This window comes from Ruditapes philippinarum, unplaced genomic scaffold, assembly GCF_026571515.1.
Source record: "Ruditapes philippinarum isolate M1 unplaced genomic scaffold, ASM2657151v2 ctg15835_1_1_1_1, whole genome shotgun sequence".
Classification (NCBI taxonomy): domain Eukaryota; kingdom Metazoa; phylum Mollusca; class Bivalvia; order Venerida; family Veneridae; genus Ruditapes; species Ruditapes philippinarum.
Window position 1 is genome coordinate 7,402 of NW_026858047.1, and position 16,791 is coordinate 24,192.

The 16,791-nt window shown below is 33.7% G+C and overlaps 1 protein-coding gene across 2 annotated transcripts; it reads left to right on the top strand.

Moving 5' to 3' along the window:
- Window positions 1-4,204: 4,204 nt before the first annotated feature.
- On the top strand, window positions 4,205-16,492 carry LOC132751928 (transient receptor potential cation channel subfamily M member 6-like). 2 transcript variants are annotated; one of them, XM_060742146.1, is made up of 11 exons: window positions 4,205-4,351; window positions 4,923-5,480; window positions 6,022-6,227; window positions 8,370-8,552; window positions 9,738-9,959; window positions 10,531-10,726; window positions 12,383-12,590; window positions 13,112-13,265; window positions 13,991-14,090; window positions 15,618-15,739; window positions 16,280-16,492. In XM_060742146.1, exons 2-11 carry the CDS (start codon window positions 5,009-5,011, stop codon window positions 16,475-16,477), a joined length of 2,061 nt encoding a protein of 686 aa, XP_060598129.1. In that variant the 5' UTR covers window positions 4,205-4,351; window positions 4,923-5,008; the 3' UTR covers window positions 16,478-16,492. The 2 variants fall into 2 exon arrangements, with proteins under 2 accessions (XP_060598129.1, XP_060598130.1); XM_060742147.1 differs by having other exon boundaries at window positions 4,253-4,357.
- The last annotated feature ends 299 nt before the right edge of the window (window positions 16,493-16,791 follow it).

The window sequence follows — 16,791 nt, forward strand, 5'->3', positions numbered from 1 at the left end:
ATTGGGATTAAAAGCAGAGTGAGAATTCAATGGTCTCTAAGAATTTGATGTTGCTTAGCTCGTCACTGTCCAATAGATTTAATTAAATCAGTGTCAATAGTCTACTATGAATAATGCTAATTTCTGAGATTCTATTTGTATTTATGTATTTATGTTCATAAAGCTATGGAACCCTGGAAAAATCCATAAGTATCTCTTAAGATATTGCCATTAATTCTGTCTGCTGTTCTGTAAAAGTTGAAGTTACTTAAACATTTGTCTTACAGTCATGTTCCATGTAGTACCTGCATTTTATGTAGTACAGTGATGTTACATGTAGTACTTACACACTATGTAGTAGTCATGTTCCATGTGGTACCTACATTTTATGTAGTACAGTGATGTTACATGTAGTACATACACACTATGTAGTATCCATGTAGTACCTACATTTTATGTAGTACAGTAATGTTACATGTAGTACGTACACACTATGTAGTAGTCATGTTCCATGTAGTACCTACATTTTATGTAGTACAGTAATGTTACATGTAGTACGTACACACTATGAATTAGTCATGTTCCATGTAGTACCTACATTTTATATGTAGTACAGTAATGTTACATGTAGTACGTACACACTATGTAGTAGTCATGTTCTATGTAGTACCTACATTTTATGTAGTACAGTAATATATGTTACATGTAGTATGTACACACTATGTAGTAGTCATGTTCCATATAGTACCTACATTTAATGTAGTACAGTAATGTTACATGTAGTACGTACACACTATGTAGTGGTCATGTTCCATGCAGTACCTACATTTTATGTAGTACAGTAATGTTACATGCAGTATGTACACACTATGAAGTAAATACACAGTAATATTCCAACATACTATGTAGTACAGTTGCATTCCATTTTTAGTAATGTTGCATTCCATTAGGACCTACATACTATGTAGTACACTGTCAATTATATTGTTCCATCTAATACCTACATTTTTACTATGTAGTACACAATCATGTTCCTTGTAGTAATAAAACACTAAGTAGAAACTGTAGTACACATGTACTATGTTACCCACATGCACTAGTGCAGAACACTTGAATCTAGTGGAAACAGGTACTTATATTCACACACAGTGGAAGATACTCATGGAAGTTGCTATTAATAGCTTCAAAATTATATTTGGCTGTCCTTAATCCTGAGAAAATATATCACTTGCTTCCAATGATATTAGAAATGCTTGTATGAAACAATCACTTAACTTTCTTGTTAAGGATTCTCAATATTGACCGATTTCTACATTAATTAAGGGAATTCTTAATGCTATTTATGTATGCTAGCTGATCATAAAGAAATAATTTGTTTAGGGTTTGTTTGTTACTATATCATCTAAGTACAGGGACATGCACTGATGACTGAAGAAATATCAAATTCTTCCTTGGTTGATGACCTGACTACAGCACATTATGCTTTGTTTGAACTTTGGAGCAAAATAGCAAAATAAAAGATGAAGTGATTGCCCCAGAGGTGAATAACCGGTTAATGTTGGATAATAACAAGATAGTTTACAGTAGATATATCTGGTTGAAATATATCTGGTTTCAGTATTAATATTATGCATTTTTCTTAGTTTTTGAAATGTTTACTTTGGGGCATCCATGGCCAAATGGTCGGGATTGTTGACTACAAACCAATTGCTCTTGATGGCTGTTGGTAAGAACCTTGCAACCCTTGGACTTAGGATTCTATCATATGAGGTAGCTATCCAGTTGGGAGGTTCTACTCAGGTGCCTATTCATGTTTAATATAATATTACATATAATATAAATGTCTTCCTGTACCAGTTAAGATGGAAAGTCACCATAATGACCTATTTTGCGTTGGTGCGTGGTAAAGAAAAACTTAATAAAAGAAAAGAAAAATGTTAGCTTTCTTTGAAGCAATTTTTAAAAAAAAAAGAGATAACAAATGTTACTGTGTGTTGATTGATAGATGTACCATGAACAAATGGGGGGGGGGGGGAAACCACTTCATTGGAGAAAAAAATGTATCTCACCTTTGAATTGCAGTTCTTTTCTATTACAATATGACATTTATAAAGTGTTATTTATTTAGCAAGTCATGACATGATTGCTGCTGAGATTGGTTTAATTAGAACTATAATTTATTTAGGAAAGAATTAATGGAAAAACTGACTGATAACTAGATCAAATGCAAACACACAGAGTGTGATGAACCTAATTAAAGCAGTTTTCTCATAGCTTGTGACAGTGGCGTAGCTACTATTAGGCCATGTAGGCATGGGCCTACAAGTTGGTCAAGAAATTAACATTTTCAAAAGTCCCAAAAATACAATAAAACAGGCGACAGTGGAGCTGGTAGTGGGTTCAAGCCGTATAGGCGAATCAAGTGTGTTCGCATGATTTACTATCCTCAATAAAGTATGCATCTGTTTAAAATTATTGTTTTGATAATTTTTTCTAGAACATAATTTGGAACGCGCATTTTGCTCTTTTTAATCTGAACTTGTTTTTGGCTAAGCCCCAGAGCCCCTTTTATGTGCCTACAAGTTGAAAAAAGCTGACTACGCCCCTATGTGAGTAACTTTTCTGCTGCTAAGTAATATGTATCATACAATTTAGCAGCCAGTTAAACCTGCTGAGGTCGTAATTAGTGGGCATGCCCTGCTTTGAACTTGGAAGAGTCTATTTCAAGTTTAAGGTTATTCAATATGAAAATAATCATGAAATTGAGCTACCAGCTGTATAGAGCCTGGTCAATCTGCACTTAAATGTACACTGGCCTGACTTTATATTGATGGCAAAGTGGCCTGACTTTATATTGATGGCAAAGATCATGTGTGATCACATTTGGGTTTTACCTCACACCGACAGAGTATAGGTCATATGGTTCCAGCTTTACTGGTGTTACAAAGGTACTGCTAATGGTTTGTGACTGAGATCAAGTTTTCCCTCATCTAAGGATCAAACCAGCCACCCCTTGATTATCCTAAGAATCGAGCTTAGCAGACGGACATTTATTGCAAGGTGACAATAGTCTGGCTCTGAACTTTTGGCATGAACTTGTCATTGATTTAGCGTCTAGATGATATGTTTTAAAGAACAAAATTAAATGAAAGCTCAATCCCTTATCTATGTTTACTTATTTATTTATGTATAAATTATGTTAATTTTATGTAAATTTAAAGTTGTATAATAGATTGACCTTGATGTTGGAGAAGATAACAGCTTCCTGAAAACACCACCCAAACACTTGTTTACATACCGAACTAAATTTTGATAAAATTATAATCAATTGTGATGAAATGTATTAAATTCAAATTAACACGCAAACCTTACATGGATGGTAAATTCCTTTTAGCTTTAATGTGAGAATGCAATCTTTAAGGTAAGAAAAATTTCATGGTTTTGTGGTTGGTTTTTTTTTTTTGGGGGGGAGGGGGTGGGGGGAGGTGTTTGCAGGCAAATAATGTACTTTATATGCATGTTGCATATTGTGTCTTTAAAGTTTTTCCAGTATAAGGCAAACATATTGCCATACTAAATATTTTGTCTTAAAATTTGTACTTAAAATATATAACACATAAAAAATCATAACCACTGTAAAGTCTGATTCTGCCATTTAATATGTAAATTTTGGACCATAATTGTAATGAATTTGTAACAGGTACTGCTATATGATACTGTAGATCTCATATTGATTTAAATATATAAAAAGATCCATACATTAGATATAGCACTAATTCGCCTTTATTTATTTGAATTCATAATAGCCATTTGAGATGAATATTTCTCAAAGTCAAAAACTGAACAAGAAGTGCATTTGAATCAATGTTGACCTAATTCATGGACTAAAAGATTTATGTGCTGATCATTATAGGTAGTGTGACCTTGTGCTAGAAAAATTCTGGAAAAACCAGTTTTTTTCTCTTTTTGCATGGGATGTATACATGTAAATGCTATCCCAGTTAATATAACCCCCTGAGCCATACACCAGATGTTAGTATTAAATCAATTCTATATTGACCTGAATTATAGTAAACATCTGTAAGGACAGTTGTACTTGTATTTGAAAAAAATAGGATGTTAGTAACATAATGTAAACTAAATTACAAATTTGATATAACATGATTGGTAGATTGTCTTGTTGGTTGGTTTTAAGGTCATTAAGGTCATTATAGCTATATTTAACTTGTATTAAGGTACCGGTAGCTATTGCAAGGTTAACGTTTGTTTACATTCAGAGATAGCATAATAGCAGTATAATGCATGTGCAGGAGTTACTGTTATAGATATTGTATTTAAACAAATGAATCATACGGATTTTATTTTTGGACAGGTAAAGGTGTGGATTGTTATTAAATTGGTTTATGTTATGTGTGTTGATGTTAGACATTGTGATATATTGTTGAAAAGAGGATATTTACTAACTGTTGTCTTAAGATTATTCCTGATATTGAGAAGAAGAAATTTATCTTAATTGATTTAGATGGAAAAAGAAATAAATTTTTTTTTGTAATTAAAGAAATTCAATTTAGTTAAAATAAACGTTACAACACATTTTTTGATTCATTTTAGTACTTTTTGTGGTACTTACAGCTACTACATATACTGAGAAGTAGCAACATACATGTATAGGGATCATTTTTTCATCGTCCGAGCTTTCATTTTTGGATTCTAGTCTTATGTGACACCGTACTTTCTCTTTGATGTCATTCATTCCATAAGGCTTTCATATATCGCTATTTTCCTTTATGTGGCTGAAAATAACAATAGACTTCTTGTTGTTTTTTGTCACTTCCCTTTCTCAGCTTTTACCTTACTTTATGTCCTTGTTCCAAATTTGATGGACCATATGAAGTGAAAGTGAAGCACTCATGCAATAAATGATGTGATTTTCTCTTTTTCAGTTGAAGATGAATCAGGTGCATCATTAAGAAGTCTAGCTGGATCAGCAGCAACATCTCGACCAGCCACACCAAGTACATCTATAGGAATGTCTGCTGCCCCAGAATCTCCACAGAGCTATGCCTCTCGTGGCAGGAAAGTGTCCCGCCAAGTGAGCGGCATAGACAAAACATCACAGTGTTCGTCCATGAACTATTCCATTCATCACGAGGAGTCAATTGAAAAAATATTACTAGAGAAAGGAGATGACAGTTTCCATCTACCAACGCATACTCTTATATCACCGATAGCGCAGTCGATTCCAACACCAACAGCCAACCACAAAAAGTCAATTTCGGGACGATTTACGGTCAGTCCGGCTCAGAATATACCGTCGGTATCATTCAAGCCTAAGAATGAGACTGGAACACCACCGAAGAGTGAAAGTAGTGCTAGTCAGTCATTAATTGAAACAGAAATGCAGTTCAAAATGTCTGACACATCTTTATCCCATATTGATGAAAAGGCACAAAATGCGGATCAGAAAAAACCATTGTTGCAGGATTCCATTGAACTTGGTCGTAAGTTTCACTTTGATTCATTAAGATTCATTTTACTTGTTACTAATTCCTTACAATAAATTTTATTGATTGAGTCTATTCATGAGAGATAATAGAGGGTATATAATCTAAGTTTCAATTTAATAAAAACTTGTCAAGCTTTTACATCATAGAATATATTGACTTTATTCACTAAGATTCTAAAGTGTTCAGAATTATTTTCTTTTGTCGTGATATAATGTTTTCAATGTACCATAGTTGAAAATGGTTTTAATTGGATGAAAATCTATAAACCTCCATTTAGACAAAAGCTGCATGTTTATTTAAACCACACTCAGGTCTGTTTCTTGGACTACCGTATACTAAAGTATGTTCAAGTGGCATGTGAAGAGGCAATAATTTAACACCCAAAAGAGCTTGAACCTGTGACTCCTTGCTTTGGAAGCAGGTAAGGTTAAGTATTGTGACCTCTTCAGGCCATCAAAAATCAAGCCTAAACAACATTTCCACCTCAGAAATGCAGGACAATATATATGTAAATTAACAATTTATTTGTTATCAGAATTTGAAAGAAAGGATTCTATTGGCTCGGTTAATGAGGGCGGTGTTCCTGGTTGTGCCATTGACTATCTCACTGTAGAGGAAAACCAGAGAACCATCCAGTCCAACTTTTCAGTCAATACTCAGGACAGTGCTATATTTGAGCATGCCCCGTTACAGTGTGGTAACATCCGATTTGTGAAAGATACTGTTGACCTAATTTATGAGGTACGTTAAACTTTTCCTTTCATTAAAGATTTGTTGATTTGAATTCAATTAGGAAAGAATTACAAAAAAGGAATTGAAATCTTTCATGAAAATATGTGACTAAAATATTAAAATTGCTCAAGCATTTTAAACAATAAATGATGTGAATCAGTATTGATGCTTTCCATGGGAAATATCTGAAATGGACATGTCCCTCTTCAAGTTTGACAAAATCAGAGAAAATGTTTTTAGGAACCACAATAGCCTTTGCCAATGTTGGCTGACAAACTTAAATATTCAAATTGATATCCCTAAAATTGATAATGGACAGTCCCAAAAATTGAAGTGTGACAAGTCCATTTAAAATATTCAGCATGTTCAGGGTTAAAATATGTACTGACTGAATGACAAGCTGTCAGTGCCGACTATAATCACATGGCTCGGATGTGCTGGCTGATCCTGGTCTTGGTTGGCAGCACGGGTATAATATACAATTTTCTTGCATCTCAGACAGGATTATCTACCGTTTACACCGGTGCTAGAAAACTCTGTCTTACACCCCCCATGTAAGACAAGTCCAAGCTTTACATAACATCATTAAGGCGCGCCTTTTATGGATGAATCGCGTTCTTAGGATGACGTCATTTGTCCGTTATGAATGAAGTTGTAAGTTCATACGCTACTATAAGAAAAAAGTGCGTAATGAGAATATCAGTTTTCATAATTTCTGTTCCGAAAACAATTGACATGTAATATGCAAGAAAAAGAATCAAACATCGGCTGTTGTAACAGATGGGAATATCTAGCTCTCGGGTAACTGTTTAGCGGAAACTCGGCAGAGCCTTGTTACCACCGTAAACAATTACCCTAGAGCTAGATATTCCGGTCTGTACCGGCAGCCAGTGTAAGATTCTTATAGTTAACAGCAAGGGAAAGGTTAATAATATCTGTCATATGTTGCGGTTCGGACTGGAATATCCGTCCCGAGGGGACCCGCCCATGGGCGGGTTCCCGAGGGACGGATATTCCGATCCGAACCGCAAACATATGTCAGATATTTTTTCTTGCATATTCTGCCATATTATTTCATATTTAAAATGGTTTACCTCAAAATGATATATGTACATGGAAATTAAAGTCATTTCATCCATAACTATTTTTTTACAATGGCGTATGAACTTACAACTTAAATAACAACGGCGAAATGACGTCATCTTAAGCACATTTTTCCCTTCTAAAACGTCATTTTAACCCGGTTCATTCATAAAGTGCGCTAAAATGACGTTGTTGTTTGGCACGCGACTCATCTGGCACCCCCCATGCCAGATGAAATTTCCGGCATGGGTAAAACTCACGGAAACGCCAGTCTGATATGCAAGAAAAAAGTATATTACACCTTGAAAAAGTTGGGGCAGCCTGCAACATCCATAATTCTGTCTCTCGATCAAGGTTCTTCACTGATGGTAGCCTAATTTTAATTATCTTTATATTGAAATCCCTTTAATTACTTATGGACTGTTTCAAAATTCACAGCTGGAAAAGTCCATTGTATAAAACTGGTGATGTTCAGGTTATTATTATTGTAAGATTATTGTAAGTTTTTTTACATGATGAAAATCTAACATGATTTATGTATAACACTCTCTTATTAAATATACAATGCTAAAAATGTAAAGTGGTGCCATATAGTCTGTTTGTTTGATGAAGATAATTATTACTAACATTATAATTCTGGTGTGTCAAGGTCATAAGATAATTAGCTTTTACATTTTAACCTATGGACTTGCCCAGCTTCTATTTTTAGAACTGTCCATTATCAATTTTAGAGATTTTTTGTGTCGCCTCTACACAACTGTTATACCACTAATGCAATTTCAATGAAACTTTACAGGATTGATCGGTGGCTCAAATTCTTGTGCATATTACACAGGTTTTTAGGTTGAATGACTTTTTGCTGAGTTATGGCTTTCATGAGGTGACACATGTGATCACTGATGGCCCTTGTTTTAATGAAATATGCAAATATTTTAAAAGTACATGTACTAATAAAAGTACTAGTAAAATATGAAGAAGATAATATTGTAAAGACAAGTATAAAGTGTTACAAAACTATCAAAGTTTAAAAATTGACAGTTATTTTGTATCATACTTATTACATTATAGCCCAAGAAGCATTACCTGTGTGTAGGTTACGACACGGAGATGCCGGCAGTGACAGAGTTTATGTCAAGATACTGGGGAAAAAAGAATCCTAACATTGTCCTGTCTGTGATATCGTCAGAGGAAAGTTATAAACCATGGAAAAGTCAGCGACTGAAGGATGACTTCCAAAAAGGAATATTAAAGGTTCTATTTACATTAAAGTGGCATTCAGCTTTTATTTTTTGTTTGAAAAACAATTCCGTGTTGTTTCAAACTAAGTATTTTAGTAATTTTATCTTGGAAAAATGCATCATATCACTGTTAAGCCATCTTCAGAACAGCGTCCAGAAAGTATTAAATATAACATGCCAGTGGCATTCATTTCTAAAAATAGAAGATTGGGAAACAAAGTGTCCTCGTTACTAGTTTACATATAGAGAGTGGACAGGATTAGAGGTACCTTGGGGTTGCCTTATTGTTTATGTATTTTATCGATGGCAATTTTCATTCCCACCTTAATTCTTTTGATTTGACAATTATATGAAAAGATTCATCTAAAAGTAACATTTAACCTTTAGAAAAACTGAAGGTGGCTTAAATTTTTTAACACAAATTGAGGGCACAATGGGTGACAGTTATATTCATATATTTACATTTTGTAAATTATTTAATTAAGAAGGATGTGCCTGTAAATTGTGCTCTGTCAATGAAGAAGTTGATTTTTTTAGCCGAGATTTTGTAATTGTAAATGAGGAGAAACTGTTACAGATGACGAGATCTATGATCAGATAAAAATAGGTTTATGTCAAGTAAATGTCTGTGATGAGCTTATCATAACAAAAGATTGTGTGTTATTGGTTTTTTACGCCTTAGGTGAATGAGTATTTACATTAGATATTTTTTGGTTTGATTGTTTCATGTGATAAACATTGATTATTTCATCCAGGGACTGTGGTATAAACTTGGGTCATGATTGGTATATTTCCTATATAGCATAAAGTAGTATATACTGGGTGCTGACTGTTAAATTTTTGCTATTTTTTCTATAGAATTTCTTGAAAGGAAAAATCTTTATCAAGATATAATAATTTTATTTAAATGTATAAATAAATTTACTGATGCATACTTCTTAACCACCACTGTTCAGTTAGAATATATTTATAACTCTTGATCAATAGGATGGGGTAAAATGTTTTTGATCAGTGTTTGTCTGTCTGTCTGTTAAGAATCTTAAATGTTGACCAATACATATAGAAGTCCTTCCATCTACAGCTGCCAAACTTGGCAGGTGCATGCACCTTATGAGTTTAGGGGTCACAGGGTCAAAAGTCAAACAGATATAGTGTGTTTGATAATTGTGAAAATTATTTATTGAAATTTTATTTGCAGGCTGCAAACACAACAGACATGTGGATTATTACTAACGGTATAAACGCTGGTATACCAAAAGTGATCGGTGACGCGATAAAAGAGTACAACATAGAGCAGCAGAACACACGCCTTATTGCAAACCCTTTACTAACTAGCTCGGAGCATGGTACCAGGCGACTCACAGCCATTGGCATTGTGCCAAAAGACTTAGTGCCGTATGGAATGTACTTTGATGGGACAGTAAGACTTGATTCATCTTTAATTGTAAAAAATGTGTTTTTTTGTATGCTCTATAAATTGTCACTTTCAGTGTACGTAAGAAGTTCTCAGCAAATAGTAGGATTGATATCTTAAGTAAAATTAACACTTACAATGCAAAGTATCCATATTGACTAGTCCATCTTTCAATTTAGGCAGTCAGAGCCAGTTATCATTCCTAGTGTAAGTTTTCAAAATTTGAACTGACTGAATAACGATCAGTGCAGAACATGATCACACATCAGGGATGTGCTGGATGATCTAGGTCTGTACTGATCCCATTAGTAGGTTATGTAGCCGTGATGTGATCTGCACTGTCGGGAATCAAACCCGGGTTGCCTTATTCACAGTCTAACGCTCTACAAAATGAGCTAATTCACTGGTGCTGGTAATACTGTCTCAAGCTGATTTCTTAAATAATTGACAGAGGAACTTTTGAGGTCTTGCACAGCTAGTTAACCAAGAAAATTGCCAAAATAATTATCATAACAGTGTCACAATTTGACTAAATTAAAAATATCATGTTGATAGGTATATTGTTTGCTTATGATAGGAAGGTGTGCAGATCACCAACTACGGAGGAAAGTCTCATGCTAACATATATGAATTGAATCCGGAGCATACGCATTTCATCATCGCCGAGGAAGATGGTAGAGAATTTAATGCTGGCAATTTAAGATGCATGATCGAGCAACAGTTCAGCCATAAAGTTGTGAAAAGGCGTCGGGCATTCAGACTCATGAGTATAGGTTTGTCTAGAATATATTATCTATTGTAGATTTTTTTCTAAAATATCAGGATCTTGTGAAACAAATTTGAAAATGTTTTATCATTCACAGAGAATTATTTTCTATGTTAAGGGTGTTATAATAATAAAGTCATCTTGAGTTATGATTCGGTTCGTAACATTGATGAATTGCACATATGAAGAAAAAGGAGGAAAGTTAATCTTTTTTAACTTTATAACATCTGAGCTCTTCACAAAATTTGTTTAAGAAAAAAATGTCACTTGCAGAAAAATGCACATTATGACATTTACCTTCCATTGTCAGTTTTACACAAATTCATCCATATTTTGTACTGATGGGAAGTTTGATAAACTTGAAAATGTTATGTTTGTTATGCAGTTACTTTCCTTGATTACTGATAAGAAAAAAGCTGTGCCATACCAACGTGTATAGTACAAGTTGCTGTTTGTACCATGAAAAACTAAAGTCTGTGGTAAATATGGTTAAAGGGAAGTAACTGTATTTTATTTAGTGGCCATAATAGTTTGTTTTTGCAACTTCAACATCAAAAGGTCATGTATATTTCATATGTAATTTCCAATTAAGGTAAACAATTTTACTGTGATATCAGATCAGAGTTATTATTTTTTCTAAAGTCCTGTAAATTTCTGCAGCTTTGAATTTTCTGTCTAACAGAATTATTTTGATATTTCTGAAAATATTTTATTGATAAATATTTTAACTGGTTTGCCATTCCAATAATCAGTTCTTCACATACAACATGCTCTATTACATTATACAGTAGAACTTCGGTAAGTCGAAGTTGGAGGGACATGCGTAAAAACTTCGACACATCAGGACTTCGACTCATGAACCGGTCTGAATTTCATGACAAAATTTCAACCCGTGACTAGCCCTAATTATAAGATTTATAACTTAACCCTATTTCATGCTTTTCTTTCATTCATTAATCTGATATTTTACATTATACAATGATAAATATGACATATTAAGTAACTTTTTACGGGTAATGATTTTGTACACCTGCTGACGTATTATGAAGTTACAAAAGGCGTAACAATACGAAAGGGCAATAACTAAGCCAGCTTATAGTAAATATTTCGCGTGTGATTATCACGCGACACCGGGTCACGGGAGCACTCAAATGATAGTTCTTATTGTTTACATGTACTTTCAAATACCGCTACGGCAATAAAAATAGTAAAGATTAAAGCATTTTTTCACACATTTAAACACATTCAAAGGCTGTTTGAACACTCGGCTGTTATAATTAACACCTGTCCCTAAAGTTAGTCGGAAATTGTCTACAAGGACAGAAAAGGTGTGAAAAATGTCTCGAGATCGAATGTGTCAAAATAATCGAAGGACTTCGACTTATTTGTGGTAAATTGTACTAGATTTATTCTATACGGTCCGCGAAAAAACTTCGACACATCGAAAAATTCGACACATAAAATCTCGACTCAATAGGTTTTTATAAGGAATATATAAGGGACAAAATCGGGACTTTCATTTTACTTCGACACATCGAGAAAATCGACTAATCGAAGTTCGACTCATAGAAGTTCAACTGTATGTCTTTTAAACACATACTTAGTTTTATGAAGAATTGTGATCGTAGATATTCATCCTACTATATCTGTTTGTTTGTTTCAGGTTCTGACTCGGAGACAGATAATGTAGAGAAGAAACAGATAGATCTTGATAATTTCATTCCGGTCGTTGGGTTGCTGGTTCAGGGCTCACCCAAAAATATTGATCATGTTTTGTTCTATATACAAAACAAGATGCCTGTAGTAATCCTTAAAGGTAGCGGTGGTCTGGCTGATATGATTGGATTTGTGCATGAGGAAATTCAGGAGAAGTAAGCAGACCAGAGTTTTCTGTTGATTTTGTTATATTATAAGTTATAAAGATTTTTGACAGGTTAAATGGCCCTATATAAATGGTAATATTGTATAAAACCATTTATATATGGTCATATAACCTCTCCTGAAAATTTATAATGAATTTATTATACATCATATTTCATTTCTTTAGGGAACAAAGTGAGATATCTTAATAAATTGACAATAGTTGTGTATTCAAAACTATATAAACATCATGATAATTAAAGTAGTGTGAATCTATTTTTGATCATTTTTCACAATTAAAAAATTTAGTCTAGAGTTAGGGAGTAATCTGAAATTTTTGCACACAAGTTATTTGTGTAGACCTACATCAAATGGTACATTAATCTAGAAAAAATTATTCCCAGTCCAGTCATGTGTAAAAACCTCAATGAAGACCCTTAAATTTTTTATGTGAAGATTAATCCGTTCTTACTTTATTTGCTGACTTAGAAATGTGCAGATGGAACATTTTGATTTATCGTGATTCTTGCAGGGCCGACTCGGACCCAGATTACGAGGAACATTTCCTAAAACCAGAAGTTATCAAAATGATTACACGAATGTATGGCTCGTTCATGGAGGAGAATGATTTAGATAAGTTCGTCCTTAGAGATAAGATTATCCAGTGTGTGAAGATGGCCAATGAGGTATGAGATTTTGTTTGTGACTGAAAAGAATTCCGATTATTAAGGTACTACAAAGGTAATATAATACCTGGATCAGTCAAGGTCAATGAAAGGAAAAAAAGTAGAACTTAGGTCAGTCGAAGTTGAAGGGACTTGCATAAAAGCTTTGACGCATTGAGACTTCGACTCATGAATATGTGTCAATGTAAGGACAAAATTTAGAGTTGTCAATATTTAAAAACGAGTTACAAACAAGAAAATCGACTAATCAAAGTTCAACACATAGAAGTTTTACTGTAGTTGTAAGTCACTGGCATGGTTTCATTGAGTTTGTACATTAGCTATAATGAAATGGAATGGCAAATCTTTTGTGAACTTTCCTCACCACGCTAAATATCTTAAAGGAAACAGCCCTTTATTTGACTGTAAAATATAGGGGAAAAAGATCACTGCAAATATTCCTTATTATGATTCCTGATATATTTTATAGTCAGTTGGGTTCGTGCCCTGAAATATCTCTGTATCGTTATGGAACGTTGGTAGTTCTACACATGTAGAAGGGCAACTGAGGACTTCTTCAACCCGTAAAGCTTTAAAGCTACCATATGACCTCTACTTTGTTGTTGTTACTTAAAAACCAACTAAACAAACCCAGTATTATACAGAATACTATAAATATTTATAACCTTAAAAAAGTGTACATAATCATGAAGTGATATGTATTTTCATGTTTTACTTTTACACAGGGAGACGGCGATCATTCTTTCATGACCATTGTGAATATGAAGGGTTGGGGGTGGAGTATGAGAGACTTGGACAAGTATATTCTACGAGCATTGTTTAAATGTAAGTTAGAAAGTGATTCAAAGATTTGTACTTACAAGTTATTGGGAAGGGAAAAAAATCTATTCTTCTATACTGTTTCAAAGAAAAGGTTGAGTTATTATGATCACTGTTGCATTTTCGTCATAGTTGTCGTGGTTACTTGCCCTGCAAAAAGTTTTAATGTATCCCATTCTTCAAACATTTTACCATAGAACTTGAAACTCTTGCTTATCATGACAAGGTGAAGTTGTTAGACAAGGTGCATTTGTTTGGACCGGCGATTTGTTCTTTCTGTATATAAATTGTATACATTTTCGTTAAAATACAACATTTTCTAGTGCCAACCGTTTAAACACCATTTGTCTCATTCCAATGTGGATTGAATTTTGAACAAGTTTGGAGTTAAGCCCCTTTTTAACAGACAAGCCATTTTACTCAGAATTTTCAACATGCAAGCCTTTTAATTAGAATTTTTTACAGAGGAGCTTAAACACTGCATTCAGTGGTCTTGTTTTGATTTGGTCTTGTTTTGATTTGTAAAATAAATTTAATCAAAGTATGTGATTGAATGTAAGAATCAATTTAAAGTGATTTGTTACTAACATATAGTTGCTATTTGAATTGTGTAAAAGTTTAATCTTTCTGTACAATATTGTCACTCAAAAAATTGTTAACTTGAGAATGTACATTTATATTATATTTGTATATGCTGTTATAAAGTGACCTTTAATACACATATATAATAAATAAAAAGACCGATAGGTAGTCTTAGAGGGTGAATTGCTGTTATTCCAAATATATCGTCACCTTAGTCCAGTAACAGGTTAAGCCCTTCTAAATTTAATTGAAGTTAACCACTTCTTGCACTAAGATGATCATATGAGGCCTCAATCTGCTTTAAAGAGTTGCTGTGCTATGAATTTAGAACAGTCCATTTAAAGTTTATGAGATTTCAATATCAAAAATTCAAACATTGACTTATCAACAGTATAGAGCCTGGCCATGTTGCAGGGATGAACAGGGTGGCCTAGCAATATAAGTGGCAAAGGCTAAACACTTCCTGTTCCAGGAGGTCAAGGGTTAACATAGTGTATATGCTCATTTGCTTTAAATCTTGGTGTATGTTGAAGAGTCAAAAAAGCGTTACTTTTCCCTTGACTTGAGATTTAATGCTGTCTCTGGTGTTCTTGTGATGTGAAGGACAAAAAGGAAAGTGCAAGTTCAGTATTGAGAAAAAAGAAATCTACTCCAGCATCCAAATATTTGTTTTCTTGATTCCGCCCGCCTGGTCAGTAGGGATTTCATATACTTGTCTTAAAACCAGGTCAGTGTCGAAGTGGTTGCTGAATTCGGGGTTTTTGCACAAAGACTTCTTTCAGTTTGCTTAGTCTTTAAATTTGATTGTATGTTCTCCTTGCGGCCATTGGTTTTTTTTGCGATTAACTTATTTTGGCCATTGTTTTCGTGTCATTTCTATATTTTATAATTGGGTTGTATAATGTGACACTCAATGGGGTAATTTTGAGAATGTTTTGTTTACATTTACAGCTGAGAAACCTGATGGTAAAGGTCAGATGGAACAGCTGCAGAATGACCTTCAGCTGACCATTGACTGGAACAGACCTGATCTCGCATGGGAAATTTTTCAACAAGATTTCACGAAAGTTAGGGTAAGAAAAAAAATCTGATATTACTCATTACAATTTTTGCCATTTTCATTTGCATGCAATTGAATGTACTTATACATGTATTATATTTTCATGATTGATGATAAGCTGTGTATGCTTAAGTCAATATAAATATTCTGTTCTATTCTGTTCTGTTCTGTTCTACATTAATTGTTCAGAGAGCTGTGAAATTGAATTAAGTAATTTTAGTGAATTAATATTTGGTTAAGTCTGGGCTAGTATAAGATTTATGAAGATGAAGTGGCATAGTTTTGAATGATTGAACAAAATCTTAAAAATATTTGATTTTTTAAAAAAAAAAAAAAGTAAAAATTTTTCTATTCATTTTAAGTTTAACATATTAGATCTACATGTATATGCAAACATTTGGCTGAGCAAAGTATGTTTAACACTGAACATACACTCTGTTACTGACACTGTTTTCAACAAACATAAGAAAACAACAAAAAAATACTGTCCATTGTTTCTTTTTGGTGTTCAGAGGCGATTGTTAATATACATGATGTATATCTCTCACTACAGATAGACAAGAAGATGTTTGAGAAGGCCTTGTTACAGAAGGACCGTGAAGAGTTCATAGACCTGTTCCTGTCACAGGGGGTCAAAGTTCATAAATTTCTTAACCATAAAAAACTGAAACATCTGTTCGACAAGGCAGAAGATCGGGAGTTCTTCTTGAATGTGTGCATGGAGGGTGTTCTTGGAATAACAATAGTATGATTTAAAAGTTGTTATTTGTTGTTGTCTCCGTTTTGTGGTTGTCTCCCTTTAATGTTGATTTCCTAAGGTCCATGTCAAAGGGAGAGTGGTGGCTTATTGGTTGAGGTATCTGCCTTACAGCTTGCAGGTTGTGGATTTGAGCCCTACTCAGGTCACAACCATGTTTCCTTTTATTGCACTAGTACTGGTTAGTGTTGACTTAAAAGTGGTTGAAATAAGGTTAAAAGATTATGTTAAAACTTAAGAGTGCTTTTTCAATATTTTTGTATTATCTCCTCATAAACCACTAAGCCGATTTCATCCAAACTTCACAG